Source organism: Lytechinus variegatus, chromosome 11, assembly GCF_018143015.1.
Source record: "Lytechinus variegatus isolate NC3 chromosome 11, Lvar_3.0, whole genome shotgun sequence".
NCBI classification, from domain to species: Eukaryota; Metazoa; Echinodermata; class Echinoidea; order Temnopleuroida; family Toxopneustidae; genus Lytechinus; species Lytechinus variegatus.
Window position 1 is genome coordinate 7,866,085 of NC_054750.1, and position 24,948 is coordinate 7,891,032.

General features: G+C 37.0%; 1 protein-coding gene across 1 annotated transcript in view; it reads right to left on the bottom strand.

The window, feature by feature from the left end:
• LOC121423829 (sodium bicarbonate transporter-like protein 11) overlaps positions 1-24,948 on the bottom strand; it is a 61,540-nt gene that overhangs the window by 22,949 nt on the left and 13,643 nt on the right. Inside the window, exons 3-6 of the mRNA XM_041619334.1 lie at positions 16,869-16,953; positions 9,040-9,257; positions 6,525-6,632; positions 3,009-3,130 (exon numbers count right to left, since the gene is read on the bottom strand). Coding sequence (XP_041475268.1) covers positions 3,009-3,130; positions 6,525-6,632; positions 9,040-9,257; positions 16,869-16,953 — 533 coding nt within the window. The remainder of the gene's footprint in view (positions 1-3,008; positions 3,131-6,524; positions 6,633-9,039; positions 9,258-16,868; positions 16,954-24,948) is intronic.

Here is a 24,948-nt window from a genome sequence, read left to right on the forward strand (position 1 = left end):
GTGGAAACAATGACATTTACAAAATGTCATGCCATTTGCGGATGGAGAGTGTGAGCAAATAGAATATACACTCATATATTGATTCAAAATGGTCATCATAGTACTCTGGACACCAGGGCCCCGTCTTACAAAGAATTGCGTTTGATCCGATCAATCAAAACTATGGACTGCCAGAAACGTCAACATTTATTATGGATGTTTGTTAAAAATATTTTCTAACAATGATGTATATTCATGCATTCATTGTTTTCTTGAAAATTCACTGTTTCTCTTTGTTTACAAAGGACATTGTGCCAATTTCTAGTAAAATTTTTTATGACACTGATGGATTTCCATAGAGTTAAGATTGATTGGATCAATCGTAACTTTTTGTAAGACGGGGCCCAAAAGTATTGGTGCTACTTAAATGCTACAGTGAGTACAGTGAGTACAGTCACACATTTGCGTAAATGGTAAGTGTCTTTCTGCATAACGTGCTCAGATGCCATAAAGCATGAGAGTAAAACTTTACAACTACATACGCAAGGCCTGCGCCAGGGCAGTCAAGAATAAGACAGACAAAATGCAAGAAAGAAAGAAAGAAAGGGGTCTTAAAGGGGGCGGATATCAAGCAAGCAGGACAAGATCAAAGGAGATCTGGAGATGAAATAGAAGAGGGCAGTGTAAAGAAGAGTACAATATATATACAAAGAATAAAAATATAAGTGAACATAAAAGGAAAGAGAGACCAGGTGGGTGTTTCATAAAGCTGTTCGTAAGTTAAGAGCAACTTAAAGAACAAGTGGTGATCCTTTCTTATGCGCTACATAATCACCTATGAACATCTAATGGTGAACATCATTTACCACAAGAAAGGATCACCAGTCATTCTAACAGTCGCTCTTAATCTACGAACAGCTTTATGAAACAGCTCGCCAGAAAGTAAGAAAAAGAGAGTGAGAGATGAAGAGAGGGGCGAGAAGAGAGAAGAGAGAAGGGAGGAAGCAAACTTTATGACAAGAGGAAGACGCAAGATATAGGGATCGCTCACTGTGATTGGAATAAATAGAGAACAGGAGAGAGAAAGAAAGAGAAGAGAGAAAAGGTGTAAAGAGAAGAAAAAGACAACACAATAAAAGAGGAGAGCACAAAGCGATCTCTACATTACAAGAGGAAAGTCAAAGTGATGAGTATAGGCACTCACTGTGATAGTGGGGCCTCATGAGCAGGGCTCTCATGTATCTGTATGTACACACATGGGACTAAAGGCAATACTTGTAAAGGAAGAGAGGGGAGAAAGTCTATGCATAAAACACTGCTCATCTCCAGCCAGTCACTTTCATGCTTCAATGCTAATTTATGGCCGCACACTCAAAGGGAAATCCGAAATGTAGTTTTAGAAATAAATACTTCTCCTTTTGAGTATGTAGCTTCATGCATAGTTTGATTGTTAAGAATGCGCCAAGGGAAAGTAAAGTTGGTTGTGGAAAAGGAGGAAAATAATTATTGCGAATGTTCAAATCCATTAGGAGGGATATCATAGTAAAAATTGTTCAATTAAGAGGTTTCTTTTTTTAGGATGTAAGTATGCATATCAAAATATGACCCCAGCCCCTACCTATTAAAATCTTTGAACTGAATATTTGAGTGTTGGCATGTTAATGAATTTCTGAGTGCAAACATGTGGCTCCTAGTAGGATTGAGTCAATTCCATATGTAAAAAGGTAGAACATCCAAGAATTAAGAATGATAAAATTCAAAAAAGCAACAGTGTTTGTGTCATTGAATGTCCAGCATTCTCTTATAGCCCTTTTGCGATTACACTCATATCAGGCTTTCAATTTTGCCATTTTTTAGGGCAAGGCCGCTTTTCACAAAGGGCACATTTTCATATTACCGAAAACTATAATGAAAAGGGCATAAAAATTCTCCAAGACAGGTGAAAAGGAATTGATGCCAATCAACAGGGCATCCCAAATTATTGCCTTTGATGGACATGGATTCATTGAAGCCATTAAATGAAAAAAAAAAAATTGATAACAAAAATTAATCTTTAAACCCATTACTTGCACAATTAAACTGAAGACACTATGCTCTTTTCATTGTGAGCTGTATATCAGTACTACATCTTCCTCTGAAATGTGGGGGACATGCTAATCTGAAGAAACGGCTCATCTTCCATAATAGATGGACCAGATAGGAAAGGATGACAACCTGTTTTCATCAACGAGCGCTAGTCACCTGAAATCTATTATCCAGTTAATGAAAGAATATCAAGAGTTACGAGCAGGCTTCACGCATCAGAATGCCATCACCAATGATGTGTTAAACTGATAAATAAAGGCTTCCACACTCTATAAAGCCCATTTTAAACATCGTAACAATGTCCAGCAACATTTTTTATGTTTAAGTCAATGGGATATGACGAGGCAACAAAGACTGTTGCAGAGGAAGGGAATTCCCTCCCCCCCTTGTTACCAAAATACAGTCCAATCAAAATCTTAAAAAGTTAGTATTGAATGAATTCTAGCCACTCCAGCTTGTCGAGGTAAAGAGGTGTTGAGGATATGTCTCCGAACTATAGATCACAACAATATTATTAAGCCTAGATTCACTTATGTCCTATGAAAAGGCATTGATCTATATTTGCCACACTTGACCCAAGTGAGGTAAATGGGTAGTCACAAGATGTTCATTCCTTAAAATGCTTAAAATTGCAACCATGCTAAAGCAGGAATAATAAGGTACTTTGTCAAAAGTCATAGCCATTCGTTCTTGCAGGAATCCCACTATTTTTACCAATCCTATAATTTGAGCATAAACAAATAATGGAGAATTTGGGAAGCTGCTACGTCAAGACCCATAGCACCTATATAGCCCTTCGTAGTAGAATTCCTGTAAAAAGACATGACACAGACTCTTGACTAGTTGCCTCATATTCAGCACTAAGAAACATTTGTATCAAGCACGGTGTAATTGTTGCATAGTTTCATTTATTATCAAATTAAGTATAGGTGTATGTGACTTACTTCATTGAAATTGTCGAAGGGTCCTACGCTAGGCCTGGAGGTACGCGAGTGTCTTGGTGGGTAACTCTGCTGGATGGCAAGATCTTTGGCATGCTGATGAAGCATCTGTTTAAATTCTTCCTCTGAAATAAAAGCAGATTCAAATTTGAAGAAAATTGTATTGTGATTAAAGAGAGAAGTGCAAGTATTCTAGGTTAAATGAGAATGACATCATGATTAAAGATTAACACAAGATTTCTACATGTAGATTAAAAGAGAATAATAGTCAGTAAAACATCTACGCAAGTATTGTAGGTTACATTATATTTGATGCTCAAGCAAAAGTACTCTCTTAAAAGTAGAATATTGTGTTAATCCTTAATCATATTTATTATTTTCTTTTATTATTGCATGAATAATTCAGCATTATAGGGTAGAAGAGAATCATTTCCATTATTGAAAAATTCAAATAACCAAAAAATTATAAAACACAGATGAAAAATATAAAAACACAGAGAACAATGAAAACCAATACCAAAAAATGCTAACCAAGGTCAAGTGCCCCTTAGTCATTAGGTTAGAACAACAAAATGTCTGTCATGTACATAAATAAAGACAATGAATGCAGGGACATGAACAAGATTAATAAAGGTAAAAGATGGATGGAACACAAACGTGTAAGGTGAAAAACACGTTTTCAAAGAAGCCAAGGTCTAGTAATCCTTTTTTATTAAAAAACATGACTGTCATGAATATTAAGAAAATGAATGTAGGAAATAAACAAAACAAGAATAGAAAAACAAAACAAGAATAGAAACAAAAAACATGGAGCACATTGATAATACATGCCTATAGAAGCCAAGGTCTAGTAGCCCTTCAGTTCACAACAGTCTTAGTTACAACTGCAAATGTTTTATGATCCAAAGATATGAGTTGATATAATATTAATCAGAGGCCAAATGATAAATGGATTGAGTTCCTTCATCAAAATCTTCACCACGTTATCTATTACCCTAGTTTTGACTACATACGTTAGGCCTGATATACCTTGAGGCTCAGTCCCCATGAATGTCTAATACACTTGCCTCAAAAAGAAACAAAAGTGAATGAGAGTGAATGCTTCAGAATGATTTAAGAAAAAAATCATTATCATTACCTATACAAGGTATTTTAGCAGATAAATAAAAGTCATATTTAGCTCACTACTCTCAATCCAAGACCTATGATGTAAATATTTGCCATGTTACCCTCCCTGGGCTTTACCCATAGGAATCTAGTACAAAATAGAGGGCAATATTGGCCATATTTCTGCTAATGTGCTTGTACAGTAGGAGCCCATTTTGATAGCTAATTTCAGTATTTGAGAAATCTGGCTGCAACCAGTTTATGAACTAACGCATTGTAGATAATGCGCGGCGCGACCAGTGCATACACGAACCCAAGCGCAAGATTTCTACGCGTTAAGTGTATTTGCGCGCCATGCATGATGTGCGACTGCAAGGTAACAATTCACCTCACATTTGCTCATTAAGGGTTACTTTGCTAAGTTTGTGAATTACCTGAAATCAGAAGTAGTGATAAGCAAACAGGCTTATAAATTGTTCCAAATAATAGCTTGAATTACACATTGTACAGCCTTAGGAAATAATAATATTGACTGGCTCTTCTTTCGGGAAACATAAAATATGTTGCCCTCATCTAAAGACTCGGGCCAATATGATTCTGTTGCGGGCGACATATTCGATGTTCCCCTCAAGGCCAGTCAATATTATATAAATATTCTACCAAAGTAACAATTACTTCAGGATTAAATCCATTTTGTGACAGAGGTAGACACGTAGAGTAATAAATAAAAATGGATTTAGCTTTGAGGAAGTTTCCTGATATATAGTGGGTGCATCATGGTCTAGTGGTTCTGACTCTTGCCTTTGAAATAGAGGGTTGCGGGTTTGAATCCCAGCCATGGCGTGTTTTCCTTCAGCAAGAAATTTATCCATACTGTGCTGCACTTGACCCAGGTGGGGTGAATGGGTAACCGGAAGGAGTAACTCCTTGCATGCACTGAGTGCCGGTGATGGTAGCTTGAGCTAAAGCCAGGGTAGTAATAGCAGCGCTTTGTATCCTCAGGCAAAAAGCACTTTATAAATCCAGCTATTATCGTTATTATTTTAGTTAGGACAAAAGTTGCTGGCATTAAGTTAGTACACAGAACTGACCAAAAAAAAGTTTTGCTAGAGAACTTTCAAAACAAGGGAACAGTAAATTACCCAAATTTTATGGGAAATAGAAGAAATGATTTGAAGAGCTTTATCGCAATTGCATGATAATTCTGTCTCAAGGAATAATTTTGGCCAAATTCATTTTGTTTATATAAAATGGAAGTATCTTTCTCTTTATAACTGTACAAGAGAAAATACATATGTATTCCAAATAAAAGATAATTCAGAAACAACCACTCTAAAATCTTGCCACATTACAAATTTATTAATTGAATGCTATGATCATTGACAATAATTGTTCATATTCTTAGAGGGTTACTTTTGGTAATTGACTCAGTTTTTGGATGTGGTGGTTTTGGGTAGGAGGGGAGGGATAGAGGGGAAGGAGAATAAGAAAGAGAATACCCCCCCCCCCTTGAACATAAGACCTACACACATATCCCTTTTCTCATATCCTAAACAAACAATCTGCATCGAAATAATACAGATATGTAAATAAAAATTAAAGATATTCAAATTGAGTAGATTTGGTTTCAACTCAGACATAAAGGTCTTTTAGTTTGATTGTTCTAGATTTCAAACTCCGGTTTAGAACAATCCAGAAAGAGCTCCTCAATTTGAGCATTCTTTGTTTCACACTCAGATTTATCACGTTAAGGACAAACCTTTTAATTCCGAGTGTTCTGTTATAAGACTCAGAACTATCAATTTTGAGTTAGAGATCTCTAATTTGAGCAATCTTGGTTTCAGACTAAAGAGTTAGTACATTTAGGACAAAGATGATAGTTTAAGGAGATCTACTTTAAGCTCAGAGCTATCAAATTTGAGATTTACGCTTTCCAATTTGAACAGGGTTGTTTCAGACTTTAGTTTTTGGTTTTGAGTATCAGACTTTGGTTTCAATCTAAAAATTCATCATAGTTAAACAGATGCTCTTGAATTTTAAGTTTCAGACACAAATTTATCATATCTTCAAGAGTCTAACTGGTTTCAGACTCAAATCTATTGCATCTGAGACAGGGTTCTTCAATAATGTTCTCCGTTTCAGACTCGAATTCATCACATTCTAATTTTGAATCTTCTTGGTTTCATACTCAGATTTGCCATTTTGAAACAAAATCTACAATTCTGAGCATTCATTTTTCAAAAACATTTGTTTTCTTTTTGCATATGAGATGGAACTCTTCAATTTGAGCATCATTTTTTTCTCTCATTTGTTTCAGACTTTTTGTTTCAGATGCAGATTTATCACATTTGAGACAAAACTCTTCAATTCTAGAACCGATGTTAGAACTGAGGTTGTGAAAGGCTAGCTGACCTGCTTCAATGTCAGTCTCCGGTACGGAAGGATTAGAAGGAACAGAGAGACTATCTGTCTGCCTAGAGTCAGTCTTTGAAGATGAAGAAGACATGCAATCCTCGACAGCTGATTGGACAAAGCAATACTTAAAAACTACTCTGAAACTTCACAACTACACTACACTACTGGGCACTAAACTACAGCACAGCTCAACATAAACCATGAAGTATAACACAGCTTCATGAGATTCCTAGGGTCTGTTGCATATATACTAACGTTGCCATCCAGTCCCCAGAAATCCTTGATTCTGATTGATTGTGTAGGATTGTTAACAATGATAGTTACCAAGTTGCTACGTTAGTACAAAATTTTATGCAGCAGAGCCCATACCAGAACATATTTTTATTTTTGCACTATTGACAAAGCTACTGACATAGCAACATTGACCAGCAGTGGCAGACCGTGACCCCGAGGAGACAAAGCATTGGAGGGGCACAGCATTCTTCACAAACAATACAGTGCCCCTCCAATGCTTTGTCTCCTCCGGGTCACCGTCCGCCACTGTTAACCAGTGCTTATATGAAGGCACTTTACTTCAAGTAAAAACTGAAAGAATAAAGACTGGAAAATTATAATTTTGTTATATAAGCATATAGGTTGCTACCAAGGGGTGTCTCACAAAGAATGTACTTCTTACTTAAAATGATTCTCGATTGGGCATCGCATATATACCGCATGACCACACTGGTCAGTAGGGGACATGCTCTACCACGTATTAATCAATGATACTATGGATTAAATATCATGTGCACATTGGTGATTAAGCAGGAATTTAGGTCACACTTAAACTCTCTGTAAAACAGCACCAAGATATAATTATTGTGTCTCTTTTCCTAGCGATACCCTTTGATAGAAAACAAAGTCCTCTCTTGACGAAGACTTCATCAAAACCCTGTCGGTCCCCATTTGACTCTAGATTAGAATGATGTATGAGAGTTGCCCGAGGCCCTTCTTTTATAATATACAACCCTTCCTGTCTTCAATATCAATATCCTACTATGCATAGTAGTATCCTAAAAATAGAGGTTCTCAGCATATGATATTGCACTATGTGGTGAAAAGAATTACATTCTTTAGGTAATCTTTGTCCCCGCTTTATTTATTATATATCAATTCATTATTTTGGGGAGGAAAGGGGGCCTAGAAATTAACGTTGCACCGATTATTGCTTTGCAGGGGAAAGGCATCAAGAGCTCCCAGGGTGGCGTCCTATCTGAATATGGTCGTCCTCATATAAACAATGTTTTCCCACTTTTTTTAGGGGGGGGGGGGGATACGCCAAAGCAATAATATCAATTCTAGTCCAGATTGGCTGTTGATTGAGGGAAGCTCCCATTCTCAAGCTAATGTAAAGAGACTGACTCCTGAATTCCTGAAACTTTGCCAAACAAGTGATGAAAGAGTTGGCACTGGGTAAAATTTAGGGAGTATGTCCCTCTATATCTGCTTGGGAAAGGGAGATTCAATCTATCAATGGCCAGTCTGGACTATATCAATGCAGGCATTCTCCTGGAAGACATTGGATCATTTTCTGTTTTATGTAGGGGAAGGCGGGGTAAGTTGTGACACTTTTTGCATTTTGCATGTTAGAATTGATATGACTAATAATCTTGTAGAAATAAGTACCTTTCCTTTACATTTCATTCTTAGGAAATATTTTTCACCTATATTTCTATATATAACTTTCTTTCCCCACACTGAAAGTCATTGTCACCTTTGAAAAAAAAAACCATGTCAAATGGCCCAACTTGCCACATTTGTGGGGTAAGTTGTGCCACCTACTGGGGTAAGTTGAGCCACAAAAACTATGTACAAAATGTATGCGGGAAGAACCAGCAGTCGATTTTTTAAGTAAAGTCTTTTCACTTGCTAATTCACTATAAATACTAACATCCTCTAAAAGTAAAAGAACTGTCATATGAATATGCTCCTTTCTGCCTAAATATCAATGGCTTTTAAAAGTTTTTTTTTTATTATTATACATTACCATAAGAATTACCATGACTCAACTTGCCCCATGATGGCTGGCTCAAATTACCCCAGTCTGAACTTAATGCATTATTTTCAAATCTATACATTTCTTATGCATCCATCATGTAAAAGACTATGACAGAAATGAGAATCCATACCTGGACTAACAATATCGTTCTTATTTCTCTATTATATTTAAAGACGTGTAGGTAAAAATCACTTATTTCTTTCACACCCTTTTTTGCTTTTTTTGGCTGAAATTTGTATTCTCCCATCTAAAAAAGTACTTTTTGTGTCAAAGTTTAAACAATGTGGTGGGGTTAAGGGTTATGTAATGGGTCATCAATACATGACACCACCACAATGTCTCATTTGTCTGACTCATTCATTATTGGCCTGGATGTGGTGGCTCAACTTGCCCCTAGTATGCTCACCTTACCCCCCCCCCCCTCCCCCTACACATGTAAGATTAGTGTTTCATGCAATAAGTAATTCAATCTACCTGTTTTGACTTCCAGTAGCTTCTGCCTGCACTCAATGTCAGCCAGGAGTGTTGCAAACGTCCTTGCTGTCTCTAGGGCATTCTTGGTCCCCTTCTCCCTCATGGGGGCCAGGACAAGAATGAAGAAACGGATCTCTTGACTCGTACGACCCAAGTTGGCAGGGTGCTTCAACCTTGCAATGGCCACCTTGCGTCTTTGCAACGATGGCAAGGAGCATCTGTGTGGAAAATAACAGATTAAATGTCAAGAAGTGGTGATTCATTACAAGTATAGGTATGGGAGACACAACTAAGATGAAGTACTGGATCTCTTGGCTTGTATGGCCCTAGTTGGCAGGGTGCTTCAGCCTTGCAATTGCCACCTTGCGTCTTTGCAATGATGGCAAGGAGCATCTGTGTGGAAAATAACAGATTAAATGTCAAGAAGTGGTGATTCATTACAAGTATAGGTATGGGAGACATAACTAAGATGAAGTAAGGGATTTTGATGGCAAGGAGCATCTGTATGGAAATGATTGATAAAAGTAAAGAGTTAAGAGCAAAGTTCACTAACATGAATAAAGGTTGTCCTCCAGGTTTGCGAGGAAAACCTTGCTTCTATGTCACAACAGTAATAAGCATCTCCAACAGGACAAATCTAAATATCATAAGATTAATCTCTGCCAGCCTGAGGTTTCCAAAATTATCCTGCTATTTGTGACAAAGAGTTGTGATTGATCCAATCATCATCAACTATGGAAAGCCAGCAAGTCAACATATATTATGTATGTTTATTCAAAATAGTTTTTATTATGTATATTCATGCATTTATTGTTTTCTTGAAATTTTGCTTTGCTTCTCTTTGTTTACAAAAAACATTGTGCAAATTTCCTGTAAAAAAAAATTATGACACTGATGGATTTCCATAAAGTTACAATTGATTGGATCAATCGTAACTCTTTGTAAGATGGGGCCCTGGCATATTATCCTAATCAGAATCATCTCAATATTAGATGTAATAAAGCTTCTGAAGCATCACCTCTAGAATATAATAGACTCTACATGTATTCGTGAAATGCACTCAGGGTTTTGATGAATTTAAATTTCTTTACAGTACCAGGGAATTGTCCCTGATGGTACCATTTTATCACACCCTATTCAAGGAAGGAGCCCAAGCAGGCTTTTATACTATCTTTCACTGTAAGAATGCTGTTTAAAAGTTAAAGCATGCTGCTTAAGCCCCTTTTACACCTTCACGGAAGCAACACGGATCATCCCGGATTTTCAATCCGGGGTCATCCGTGTACAGTCCGGGACTACCGTGTACACTCCGGCTACTCATCCGGCGCCATCCTTGATGTACTGGCTTGTCCGGGAGAAAAATTGAACATGTTCAATTTTTCATCCCGGAGTACACGGACTGATAATCATCCGTGTTCATCCTTGTAGCCTCCTTGTACATCCGTGTAGCTACCGAATGCATCCGGGAGGCTCCGTGTAAGAACCGGGTGATCCTTGTTGATACCGGCTCTATCCGGGGTCAAATGTTTGTATTGTTTGCGTACATGAACAATAGTCCGTAATCATAACCAAGCACGAGCATGCTCCAGGTGCTGCAAAAAGGGACGAAACTTCATTCCAGCAAGATGCCGGCGACAAGAAGTGGTAAGGTCCGTGTAAGAACCCAGTAACATCCGTGATCATCCGGGTATTCCGTGTTGGCTCCGGGAGCATATCAAACAGGATCCCTATTGCTACCTTGCCTATCCTTGTAGACTCCGTACTTTTCCGTACATATCCGTGTTAATAACCAGTTAACTCCGTACTCACTCCGGGAATGCTAGGAAAATACAAATTTGGCACCCCGGATCATCACGGATTGAGATCCGTGATGATCCGTGTTGCATCCGTGAAGGTGTAAAAGGGGCTTTAAGCCTGTACAACAAGCGATTAAACTTTTAAACAATTATTTGACTATTTTAAACAACCTGTTTAAAAGTTTGAACAATATAATTTTCGGAGTGACATGCTAAAAAAAAAAGCTTGAAATTTCAACAATCATTTTCACAGTGTACCAAAGGTCACATTCAAAGCTCAAGTGACGAAGGACACTCGCGCAAATTAAGTTATGTCCAAAGTTGCAAAAGCAAATTCATGACATCATAATGAAATTATTATGACATCATTTATGATGATTCATGACATCGAGCGAAATCATTATGTCATCATTGCTTTGTTCACTAGACTTAATTTTTTCTCATATTTAAAGCATGTAATGTTTCAGTAGCATTCAGTAGGGTGACATTTCTCATCATCTCTAAACACCATGAAAAAAATACAGAGCTTGTCACACCATATTGAAAGGAAATTGAAGGAAATTCTTATTGATCACTAATTTCAGAGGGGATCGAAAGGCCGCAAGCAACGGAGGAAGAACAACACAGATAGACATGATAGTCAGGGTAGGAATGACCCTCATGCTGATCACCAACACACCTGATCCTCTCACCCTACCAAGTAAAGGTGCAGGATTCACACGTTTGCTATCGCTACTGTAAACAAGTCAGTCGCCATCCCAGTGATGTCGTGTTACACGAGTCGAGGTTGTGTGCTCATGGGGTAAATAATGGGAGTGACACGTCGTCGTAGTGAGCCAGTGATGAAACACTCTAAATGAGATAAGAGTTGGTGGATTTAAATAGGTATTTTTAACAAGCTGTTTATGAAAGTTACACCTATTGCACTTTGTGACAGTCACAGCTCATTACATGTTTCCAAAGTTTTTGTTCTCACAGGTCAGACAAAAAATGTACAAACTTCTCTGCCAATTTTCATTTTTACAAAAAGTTCATAATTCCATGGCTGGTTAAGTTTTTACTGATTACAGTTCATGTAATTAATGACCAAAATTGTGCTACTAAAGAAAATCATTGATCATTGTTGCATAGTTTTTTATACAAAAAGAAAATAACCTAGGCATCCTAAAGGCAACTATTAATTTAAGAACAATTTAATTTTTCATTTTCCTCAAGTCTATAATTCTTTTAGATATTTCTTTCATAACAGGACTACAAATATTCATAGCCGTAAACAGAGATACAAATAACCCAATCATTTCACAGGCAATCAAAATTCTGGAAAATATTTTATTTTTATTTCCTCTACAACTAAATACTATAATCCCTTAAATTACCGTCATTATTAAGACTATTAATCTCAGTACCGACCAAATCATAACCCACACATCCTATTTAAGGCAACTAAAGTAAAGTGTTATGGGCAATATTTCATACATTTTCTGCAAGTCTTTATGGTCCATTTTGTTAGCTATCTTCATCACAATAAAATCTTTATTTTTGTAGCCACAAAAAGTACATAAACACCATAGGCAATAATAAATTATGATAAACATAATGGCCATATATATTTCATCATATTCTATTTCCCACTAGCCATAATTAGGATATCTTCACCAAAATAGAGTCAATGCTACCATGCTTCATTTCCCCCCATTCTTCAAATCTGGACCAATTGTTCAAATCGGTGGCAATCTGTGTCCCTTCTCGATGCCGATTAGTCGCACGTTAAAGAGTGCAGATGATGTATTGGCTTTCGAGATCTCATGTGCAAGAAGCACCTGCTATCGAATGATTCAATTGGTCCTTAATTGCCCCCTTTTCGTTATCCTCTAGTGACCCAACAGCAAATCAGTGAAGAAGAGTAGTCATTTATCAGACTGCTCCACCGGTAGATGGGAGCGGGGGATGTCGCAAAACGGGATTCAGAGCCAATTTCACACGTAGGGAGATATATTTGGCGATATTACTTGATACCCGGCCCTCATCTGCCGGAGTAAATGACCTGGGAATTGAGTCCACTTCGAGCATGAGAGGAAGAGAGACCTGGGAAAATTGTGCTAACACCTTTCCAAATTAGAAATAGAATGGTGAAATTGACTTCTGCATTTCTTTTATTTCCTTCCTTCCATGTCAAAAACAAAGATTTGGAGAAAAGTTATGTGTTAATATTTCCTACCACACAGAAGGTTGTTACTCAGAATTTTTTTTTTTTGGGGGGGGAAGGGGAACTTGAGTGCTCCGTGACGATGTGGTAAAATGCCTTTTCACTTTACGGAGAATAAGAAGTTGAATCAAGAAAAAGGCTTTGTGATTTTCAGAATAGCCAAAAGAAAGGTATGCCCTTCTGGATTGATTTGCTACCCTTCGATATGTAGCATGTTTTAAAGGTTGGAAGTGCTACTTATAGCACTGCACTGTATATGGTCTTTCATGAAACAAAAAATAAATGATTTTTCACTGATAACTTTGCTCTGAGCCAATCAGATGGGGGATTTTAGTAGCTTATAACAATTACCAGTGAAAATCGCTGTGTATTTGTTTCATAAAATACTTCCCAGGTTAGCCAAGGGACCAAACCATCCATTCGCACTTCTAGCACACTGCATAGATTGAAAACCCCCTATCTCCCAGCAGCCAAAATGGAATGAAATATTCATCAATATCTATTCTGAACCAATATGGTATTAGAGGGAATTACATGTGAATTACATCTTGTTTGAAAATGTTCAAGCCATTTCATAATGGGAATATCTAGTGTTTGAGGTAAAGGAATGGGACTATAAAACAAACAAAAAATTATTGCCAATCACCCAGTTGGTGCATAACTACTTATTGAAATTAAAGAAAACTCTGAAGTTTCTTATATCTCTATATAATTTTGTTTAAAGCATCAGTAATGCACTAAAATGGATTGATTTTTCTCTACTAATTCAGATAAACCTATTGTTGAGGAGAATTTGGATTTAATTTTCAAACATCTGACAATCTTTTCATAACTAGACAAAACTGGTACTTTTTCGTTATAATGTGTCACACACATATAGTTTGTTAGTTAGCTCAACAAAAGATACTATACAACAGAAACTAAGAGAAAATTTTCAGAAAAGAAGTAGAAATTAATTTAATCAAATTAAGTGACTAATTCTTAATGATAGAAAAAAATCTGAAGAATGCATGATTTATTTCTTTATAAATGTAGCAGAAAACATATATAAGACCACATAAAAATGAAAATTACAATAACCTTGCCTAATTAGAGAAGAGAGCTTAATGATCATTATTCAGGCCAAAAACAATTGAGCATAATCACTGCTTCTACAAAATACAACAAAAACTAATCAAAAGAAATGAATATAGGAAAAGAAATAGTAATTAATTCACGTGAATAAGCTGAAAGAAATAATAGCCTACTCAACAAAAGGTACTAAACAAAAAGAATAATCATTGCTTGTATAAAACACAACAGAGACTTATCAAAAGGAAAAAAATATCAGAAGAGAAATAGAAATTCATTCAATTAAGTTTAGTGAATAACTGATGAGAGAGATAGAAAAAAAGAAGAAAATTGGCAGAAGAATACATAGACTGATTACTTTATGCAAATGTAGTAGAAACATACATAAGACCACATGAGAATAAAAATTGGAATCACAATGACCTTGCCTATGTAGAGAGGGGGAAGAGAGCTTAATAGGTGGTTTCAGACCGCCTCGAAGTTCGCCAGTTCCAGGTATTCTCTGATCGGGAAATTTACCCGATCAGAAAATACCAGGTATTTTGGTAATGTGAAAGCAAACTACACGTAATTTCCCCGAAAGAAAATACCCGCTAAATAGTAGGTACTTGGCGAAATTACGAGAACTTTCGTGGGGATTTTTCCAAGGTCGCAGGTATTTTGGCAATGTGAAAGCAAATTACGGGAACTTTTAGCCCAGCGTGTTGTTGGGCGCGGCGGCGTGGGTGGCTGCTGGGCTAGTGATTTTGAATCTCGCGCCTTGCCTGCTTATCAGACCATACTGCGCATGCTCGTAACTTCGGGAATTTATCCCGAAGGATGTGTTTCGGGGCGGTGTGAATGCAGGAATAATTAACGGGTATTTTTTAGCCTTAAAAAGTTCTCGTAATTTAACAGGGATTCTTGTGATCGAGGCGGTTTGAAACCACCTAATGATCATCATTCAGATATAATAACAGAGGTCAAAGTAATCTTACTCATCACGCATAGCTCAATCAATATATTTTCAAATATAGAGACGTCTGTGACATGATGTTACGATTGAACCTGATTGCAGTAGCATTAACACACAGGGGCACTCCTAGTACTTAGCCGACATAATCAGGCGCAGATGCAGGGGGGGGGGGGGAAGGGGGAGGCAGCAGACCTTGCCTCCCTAGCCGAATTTGCTTTTTTTTTGCTGTCAATTTTTTTTAATGAGGAAATGCTCTCATGAGTTTGGTTTTCAAGTTTAAAAAAAAACATTGCCCCCCCTCCCTCATTTTGGTAAATCCTTGATCTGCCCCTGAATATAATGCTCCTCAATTTGCAGGAACTAACTCTATAAACATGCCATAGAGAGAAGATATTCAGACATACTCATAGAGGTCAAATTAATCTAACCATTATGCACTGCCCAAGCCATGGTGGTATACAAGTTGGCCTGCATGTGTATAAAAGTTTCATAACCATGACTATATGATGTGGCATACTATTATCACTGATATCTAAATTTAATGTATTTGCTATCTTTAATATTTATCTAATAATATGGAGATTCAGGAATAAAAAAAGGTTGAATAAAGTATTTGAATTGAAATTAGTGGAAATATTCTCAACCTGAAAAACAAAATATATTCTATAATTCTGCTGTCTTCAATTATGATAAAAAGAGACCAAATATCTTATTTGAAAAAGAAATCAAGGATACAATACCACATAGAATTCACAAAAAGTACACCAATACACAATCATACATGTATGCAGCTTTTATGATTAAGCAATATACATGTATGGTAGGGATTAATTTAAATGTCAAAGTCATTGCTTCATGACCATCTACCTGATAGACTGTCCTGTATATCACTGTCTACCATCAATATTAATAATGACCTTCAAACTTGATTAGAGTTCTTCAGTGCAATCGCTTTGACAAATTATAGGATGAATTGAATATTACTGCCCAGTCTGTGTTGTGCAGCTTGTACACGACTGCACGTAGTTACCTACATGTATTAAAACAATTTGTTATGAAAAGGATGTCAATGAATGAAACAAGCCCATAATGGATTGAACTGATATTCATTCATGTATAATGAATATTTTCATACCCTATCATTTTAATAATGTTTATTTATCTGGATATCTTTATAATTATATTTTGTTCATCTGGACTTTGCAACTTCAGTTTTCATTTGTCTAATTTTTCTACATGTCAATTGATATCTTAATATCTTAAGATATTAATGCCGAACCTCCTTGTAAACTTATCTAGAATTACGGAGATATTTCGCCAAGTGAATTTCAAACTTTCCTGTATCTAAAACTAGATTTTGCATTTACCTCTAAATGAAAAATAGTGAACCCTTCAAGCTAATAATCCTGAGACCTGAGATCATACTATTAATGGGGGGGGGGGGTCCTCATGCCCCATCGAATCCCCTCCCCCCACTTTGTAAACAAACTGGTAACAGAAAAGAGCGACCTTGATTATGATTTGATGAGGTACAGCTGTTTTCAATGAATGTATACATGAGCAAAATGTGCTACACAGATGGCATGCCGTTCAGAGCTATGTAATATTGCCTTGTGAGCCCTATATAATAATTGTTCATATTTTTTCACAAGTTACAGTCTGAGGTTGCAGTTTACAGACATATTAGAATAGTTGGACAGGAGAGAAGTAAAAGAAAGAGGCTACATTCTCCAAACAAACAATAGTCTGAATATAAGGTTCTATGATAAAGAAAGTGCAGTGATGAATGAAGAATACTTACAATGCACATATCCATGACTGATCATAGTCAAAGCCACCACCTTCACTTGTACTGGTGCCCTGCACGGTCTTTGAGAGTACGTGAACTGGAATAAGAAGAGCAAAGAAAGATGATTAATTTCTACATTTTCATTTATTAATATTCCATGTTTATATTGAGAAGATAAGAAAACAAGCATTGAAATCACACCAAACCAAAGTCAAAGGATAAACATGAAAAATATTAGAATATTTTACAATAAAAAATTAAACAGGACAAAGAGGTGTAACCGAATGTCACGTAGGCTTATCAAGGGTATTTGCCATTCATTATAACTGTTACAAAGATAGGAGAGAACAAAAAACTTTAAATGCTAAAAATTTCCACCCTTTCATGTATTAGAGGATAGAAAGAAAAATCAGTGAAAATGAGAGATGAAAGAATGACTAAATTGGGGATAGAAAGAAATCAAATGCAATAAAACATTTCATTGCACTATAAGACACAAGACAAATTTGTTCACAGGTGTACAGAGGGTATCCAATTTGTTTGAGTTCTGAATGCTAATGTATATTTGTTTACTGCTGTGCCTGGGATAGTTCGAACAGACCATTCTTGAATATTACCTACTTTAAGGTGCTTTCAGACTTGAAAACATATCGTATCTTATAATCTACTCCAATAAATTTTGCCAGTATGATAGCAAATTGTCTGTAATAACCCTGAAGAGAACATTGCCTAATTACTAGGCAGTGCAAGACATATGGGATTTTTCAGAGATTTTTCAAAGGTAGCTGCTATTCTTAGTATTGAAAATCAAATTATGAGAACTTCCCATAACTGGACCTGGGCGTGGGTGCCCCCCTCTTTCTATCTAATATCCTGAATCCTCATTTTTTTCTCCCCCTGTAAAAAACCCCTGGGAAAAAACTTCTTTCTCCCCCCCCCCCCTTCATGTAACACTTCTATCTCCCCCTTCCCCTGTTTTCTATGCTTTCCTAATCTCTTTCTTTTCAACTCTCTTTTCTCTCTTTCACTTTGTCAAAAAAGGGATTCCCCCTGACGTAATGAACATTCTCATAAAAGCAGAATAAGAAAAACACATCAATAAATTCCATCTCCCAGCTTTAATAGTTAAAACAAGAAAGAAAAAGAAAGAGAACAGGTGTAATGAATTATCTAACAGGTTTTAGATAGGGAGGTGATAACTCACTTCATAATAGCAACATCATGAAAAATTTAGTCAACCCCTCAAAGAGATTTGTTTAGATGTACCAGGTACTGCAGTATCTGAGCAACTTTAAGCTGTGTGAGGTATACAGTTTAGAAAAAGAATACTAATTATTACTTCTTAAGACAACAAGTAACCATATCCAGCTACAATTTCATTTTTCATATAAAAATCTTAAATCTATCATGATATTAGTAATCAAAAACAGAGGAAGGTTTCTGGGTGACTTGAACAGAAGTCAGTATAAGACAAATACAATTTGTATCTTCTGCTGTAAAATGAGCCACAAAAATATTTCAACAAATTTGTTTTTATTTTCACTGTCGTCCTGCCGGTAGTTTTTTTTACCCTGCACTAGCAAACCTAGCGGCTAAATTTCCATTATGCTGATAAAAAAATCATGTTATCAAGAAGACAGAGAAAAATGACAAGGAAAGTTTTGCAGAAAAAGGTCTAATTGGAGCAGAAAAAAAGGGTAGTCAGCCCATCCTGTCCGGGCATCGTGATGATCTTACACATTGCCATCAATCAAGCTACTCAGTTTCTCTTGACGTCATTAAGGGGGTGCATTCCGACAGAGGGGTGCTTGGTTTGTACCCACTGCCTAAAATTGCACAGCAAGTGGCAATATTTCCAACCAACGGTTGATAAGGTTAATTCATATATTAACCAACCTAATCACAGTAGAGAAAGAATGTTGGTGATAGAGCTATATTAACTAGCATGATCTAATGCCCTTCTTGTTGAAGTATGATGTATGTTGTATACACTGAATAATTTTGAATATGATTTTGGTTGGCTTACATATGAACTTAACAACAAAGCACTGATATTGCATTTTAAATGTGCAGATGTCAAACCTATATTTGTAAGCCAGATTGCATTGTCGTGTTTGGCCTGGGAAACCCCATATCCTACGCTGAGATATACCAATGACCGAGATGAACCCATTTTTCAAGCATCTCACATGTATACTGACGGGGCTATAACATGACATGAAATCATAACAGAGCTCTGCCAAGTGTGTAATCATGTTAAATTGCTCTATCAGCAGTGCATGTCTGCGTGCATTCCAAACCTTTATCCTAGCCTCTCTATCTCTCTCAATCTGTATCTATCATCCTAGTTAAAGATCTATCAGTCCACTGTATATTATGATAAAATAATCATTGAGCTCTAAGAAGAGTTCATGTTACACGGCCCTGTCACACCATTCCATATGAGTTGCGGGCAATCACCCACATAATAATGAAATGCTCAAACTTCTGTGTGGACAAATCAGACTTGAATGCGCTCCTGCTGGCAACCATGCGCGAGATATGTATGAGATGTCGTCAATGTGGGCGACCTACGACAAGCAAAAGTAGTCACCCACTAGTCACACACGCAAAGCTTGCACGGAATGATGAGACAGGGTTCTGCCTTGAATCACAATATCTATTCCTTATCATCTATTCATATGTACACGACCAAAGAAAGTTAGACTTTGGCAAGGACCATATCAACATTTATATGATGCCTAGATAGATCCTCGTCATTTGATTGGTTGTTTGATACCAATCATTCAGCCCATTTTACAATGACGTCATCAAGCACGCAATTTTGGATCCATTCGTCGTACAATTTTGTTTCCATACGATTTTGTCCATTGCATGTGCGCACCAAGCCTGCAGGCACCACACGCAAAGATGTATTTGCAGTGCCCATGTTATATGTACGGGACAGACCGAGCTTGCACTGCATGGGCATATTCTGAATCGAAATTCATTAACTTCATACGAAAAAATGTCTGTTTCAAGGTGTAAAATAAACTAAATAATGAATGTTCTTTATATTTGTGCAATGACAGAATACTTCATTTCGTGAAAGATGAAGTGTCCGATCCAGTCAACTTGGCTATACCTTGTTTTCATCTTTCACCTCATGAAGTATTCTGTCCATTGCACTCATAAACATTCATTATTTGTATATTACTTGAGTGCTCTTTACTACAGAACGGTGTTTCAAGATACAAGTATAAATCAGCAAGTGTATCCATGATTTTTTGTTTAAAAAAGAATCATAAATACAGCCTACAATTCACTAATACATTCATATCTACTGCAGATAAGAAGGAACAAAAATTCATCAATTTTGGTGGAATTTCTATCAGTTATTTTGTTTATCTTTCTCAAGGTGTACTGCTGTGCCATAAAAAGGTTAGAAATTAGTTTAGGCATCACATTATCATGTCACTGTGTCAATGCTATATTGAAGTAAAGTCTTTCAAAATTATACCTACAAATGATTCCATGGCCCCATTGCATGCACGTTTACCATTATAGAATACTATGGTAACTTGAATGGAATCCTTGATTCTGATTGGCTGTTGATCAGCATTACAATGGTAGTTACAACTGGATGTCAAAGTTACCATATCCATAACTTTTATGCAACAGGGCCCTTTTAGTGTTTCTCAGTACACATTTGCTCGAATAACCACAGTCTATCTGCATTAGTATATTCACATCTACTCATGATAAAGATTAAAATATTACCCCCCCCCCCCCCCTCCATTTCTCGCGTTTTTGTCTTTCCAATTCACTCTTTACAGATGATTTCATGAAATACCCACCGTAAGGGTGTTTCATAAATATTTAAATGCAACCTTATAGAGATACATACATACAGTCCAGTTGGGATTGGAATTTAACACATTTCATCATTGGTCAGATCATGCTGATAGGACAAACGCTATATAATGTGCACCAGGCAAAAATTCATTTTTTTACTTGGGGGGGGGGGGCACTTTTCACAACCTAGTGCCTAAATACAAAACATTGGATAAGCTTTAACATTGCCATGAATGAGAATATTCTGGGGCTCTGTTTTATATTTTCATGGCTGTTTTATATTTTCATGGCTCTTTTGAGCATCTCTTTGGGGGCGAAATTGCTCTGAGCCCCTGTGTAATTTTTTTCCCCCAATGTGGGCTTCGGCACTAAGCATGACTCTAGGTCACACCTGAGTCTTCGTCAAACACCCTGTAGGTGTGACAGTTCCTTTAGGTAGGCTTCATGGGCCACTGGGATGCAATACATTTATACTGCCTCAGTGACAGCAGATACATGCACAGTGAAGCAATGTGTCTATAGAGAGGGATAAGTAATTCAGGAACTGAAGAAGCCAGATCTTATTCCCAACTCAAGGGGTGGTATTCCTGGGGCAGTGCTGGGATATATATGAGTACAAGACAACCTATGGGTGGCATCATGTTTTACCTTGATTGAATTATATAGGCATTATAGAGCAAAATGGCTGACACCTCTCCTTTTCTTCCTTATTTCTTTTTTATTTTTGTTTTCTCCTCTTTTCCCACATAAAAAAGAATTAATTCTTCAATTTGATTAGCAGTTTAGGCTACAATATTAGGGAAATTTGTTGATCATTTCACAAAATGCACTGCAAAATTGCAATGTGAAACCAGGCAAATTAGTGCCTGCAATTTATGTCCTATCACATTTTCTAGAAATAAGAAATGACTAAGCACTCATGCATGGCAACTGTTCTGACCAATCAACATACAACATTATATATAAGGGTCCAGAGGATATGCTTCAAATATGAATCTTAAAGCTATGGTTGAGCGTGATTGGCCTTCAAAACTCAAATTCTTTAGCATTACATCTTGGTACTTTAAAAGACTTCATTTCAATCAACTAAACATCCTTATAAAGCATGTTTCTTACAAGTAGAAAACTAATTGTTGATTAAATGCAGCTGTAGACCTATGCCCAATGCCAAGGTGATTATGCCTTACCATGTGCACCTACTAAGAATACAGCCAAGGGTGGTACTTGTAAATCAATCGACCTTGAATAAGAGGGTCTTGGATAAGCTTTTAATGTAAGGACTTGGGGTGACTCCTCGTTGATTTATCAGGCACTCTTCAAAGGCCAAAAAGGTCCCTGTTTGATTTATTCATGATTTGCACAACGGGGATCCCATATCATAAAGATTGGAGATCGGTGGGGCTGATTTCTAAGATTGATTGCATTGATGATTGTGACTGATCAATCAAAGAAAAGTTACAAAGCCATGAATTTTTAACATATCCTAGACATGCATGTGAGTTACAGTCTTCATTATGGACTCCCTTCTTTTGTCGCCACTTTTAATCATCCATCCTGATGAGGAAAAAAATTCTATCTTGGCAACATATCTTTGATGCAGAAATAGCAACTTTTGGAAATTAGAGTAGAGGAAAATTTTAAACTGACATCAAATTATGTGGGCATAGAACACATCTCGATTGCTTCCGATCCAGCTCTGGGTTGCGAGATGCTCTCTGGTGCAATCAGAGCCTTATTTGACATTACTTAACATATTTAAGAAAAACACATAAAACAGCTCAAACCATTCTTTTTTTAAATAAAGGTAAAGAATAAAAAAAACTTTCAACACAATTATCTGAAGAAAATATGTTGACAGTAAGGCTGGAAGTTGGGGCCATGTTTGGAGAGCCTTACATTGGAATTGGGAGGGTTGGCATCAGTAGGGTGTTTCAAACCGCCTCGATCACAAGAATCCCCGTTAAATTACGAGAACTTTTTAAGGCTAAAAAATACCTGTTAATTATTCCTGCATTCACACCGCCCCGAAACACATCCTTCGGAATAAGTTCCCGAAGTTACGAGCATGCGCAGTATGGTCTGATAAGCAGGCAAGGCGCGAGATTCAAAATCACTAGCCCAGCAGCCACCCATGCCGCCGCACCCAACGACACGCTGGGCTAAAAGTTCCCGTAATTTGCTTTCACATCGCCAAAATACCTGCGACCTTTGGAAAATCCCCATGAAAGTTCTCGTAATTTCGCCAAGTACCTACTATTTAGCGGGTATTTTCTTTCGGGGAAATTACGCGTAGTTTGCTTTCACATTACCAAAATACCTGGTATTTTCTGATCGGGGTAAATTTCCCGATCAGAGAATACCTGGAACTGGCGAACTTCGAGGCGGTCTGAAACCACCTTCTGATGATGTTACATCTAATAAAACTGGGAAGCATTTCATGACATAACCTACTGAAACCCTTACATCAGGGGCCCGTAACAAAAAGATTAGCAATCATCGTAGAACAATTTTCTACGACTGATTCCATTGACTACAATGTACAATCAATCGTGAAAATCAAGCATACGATTAATCGCTAACCTTTGTGTTACAGGACCCTGATTAGCTAATAGCAAATATTTCAGGGAAACTCACCGACAAGATTCTTCAGGAAATACTCCCCAGTGATCATCATTATGGGAACAGACCCCAATGTCATGCATGAGAGGCAGAACATGCTAATAATATATCCAAGCATTTTATGGGGCATCATCATTAGAACTCAACCTGTCATCATGGTTATGGGAACAGACCCCAGTGTCATGCATGAGTGGCGGAACATGCTAGCAATGTATCCAAGCCTTCGATGGGGCATACATTGTACTCCATGACATCAAGTCGAGCAAGAAGTCATAAGTGTTTTATCGCCAGGGGCTGTGCACCAGAAATCAGATGAGTAAAAACACATGCTAAGTGATACAGTTGGACTGTCAGTGGTAATAATTGTGTTAGTGCCCCTAGGCCCACACCTGCAAACCATTCCAATACATACTCTATTTTGGGTATGTGGGACTGCAGATAGAGAGTTCTATTTAAAAAAAAAAGAAAGAAAGGGGTCTGGTACTGCCTATGATAAAGGTGACTCTATTACAGGTGATAACATCTTTTGGCATTTGATACCATCACTGTCTTTTTGCAGAATCAAATACTTAAATGGAACAATGCGCTCTTGAGCAATTCACTCAAACTCAACAACCGACAGAAGGGGGGGTGGGTGCCGTAACATTAAAAAAATAATGATAATAATCCCTGTAAATTTCAATGGGGTTGACATTGAAACACCATTTAGAATTATGCTTCAAAGAAAAACTGTCCCAGGAGGAAAAAAATATTTCCTTGGCTGTATCCCATCCAATCCTAAGGATATAAAAGCAGATAAAAAAAGCAGATTAAAAAGAAAATTACAACTGTTGGTCACATATTAATATGAATGTGACAATACAGTTTACTCCCCCTTGATTCCTTTCTGGGGGGCGTTTCATGAAAGGACTTGTCGGACGTTTTATCCGACAGTTACCATAGGAACAGTGCCTCTCAGCCAATCAAAATCATGGAAAGATGTCAGATCTGACAACCTGTCGGATAAAAAAAATGATGAAACGCTCCCCAGGTCTACTAAAACAAAGCAATCATGAAACCTCCTTCATGTTGACATTATATGACCTGTGCACTTCTGTATCAAAGTTGTTCAGACTAAACAGTTGTCTCTAACGAGCTAATAAAACAAACTTGTTGTTTCAATCAGCAGGCTGTCTCGTCTGATAAGGTGTCCCCAAATGATTTCTCTCTTTTCCTTTCCCCCTATTTTTCTTCATTTAAGAATAAGTCATGAAGGCTTATGACAAGACATAAATTTCTCATTTCTGAAACTCAATCCTCAACAGATTCTTGGTAGAATATACATATCAGTACCGTACTGCAAATGTTAGCTTTTCCTCAAAAAAGAAAACAATCAATACACACTGTAATAGTACTAAATGTGGCCATAAATAATTATGATGTGCATCATGATATTATTATTGATCGACGGTTCCAAAATGAAATATAAGAGCTCTTTTTTGTGAATTTAGTAGTAAAAAGAGTCAACTGGAATTTTCAAGTACAGTGCTGGTGTTGGATGTAATCAAACTCTTTCGTCTTCAATATCAACTGCAGGTTCCAAGAAATATTTGGTGCTATTACTACGGTGTGAAAACTGGCATGAATACACAAACACCAG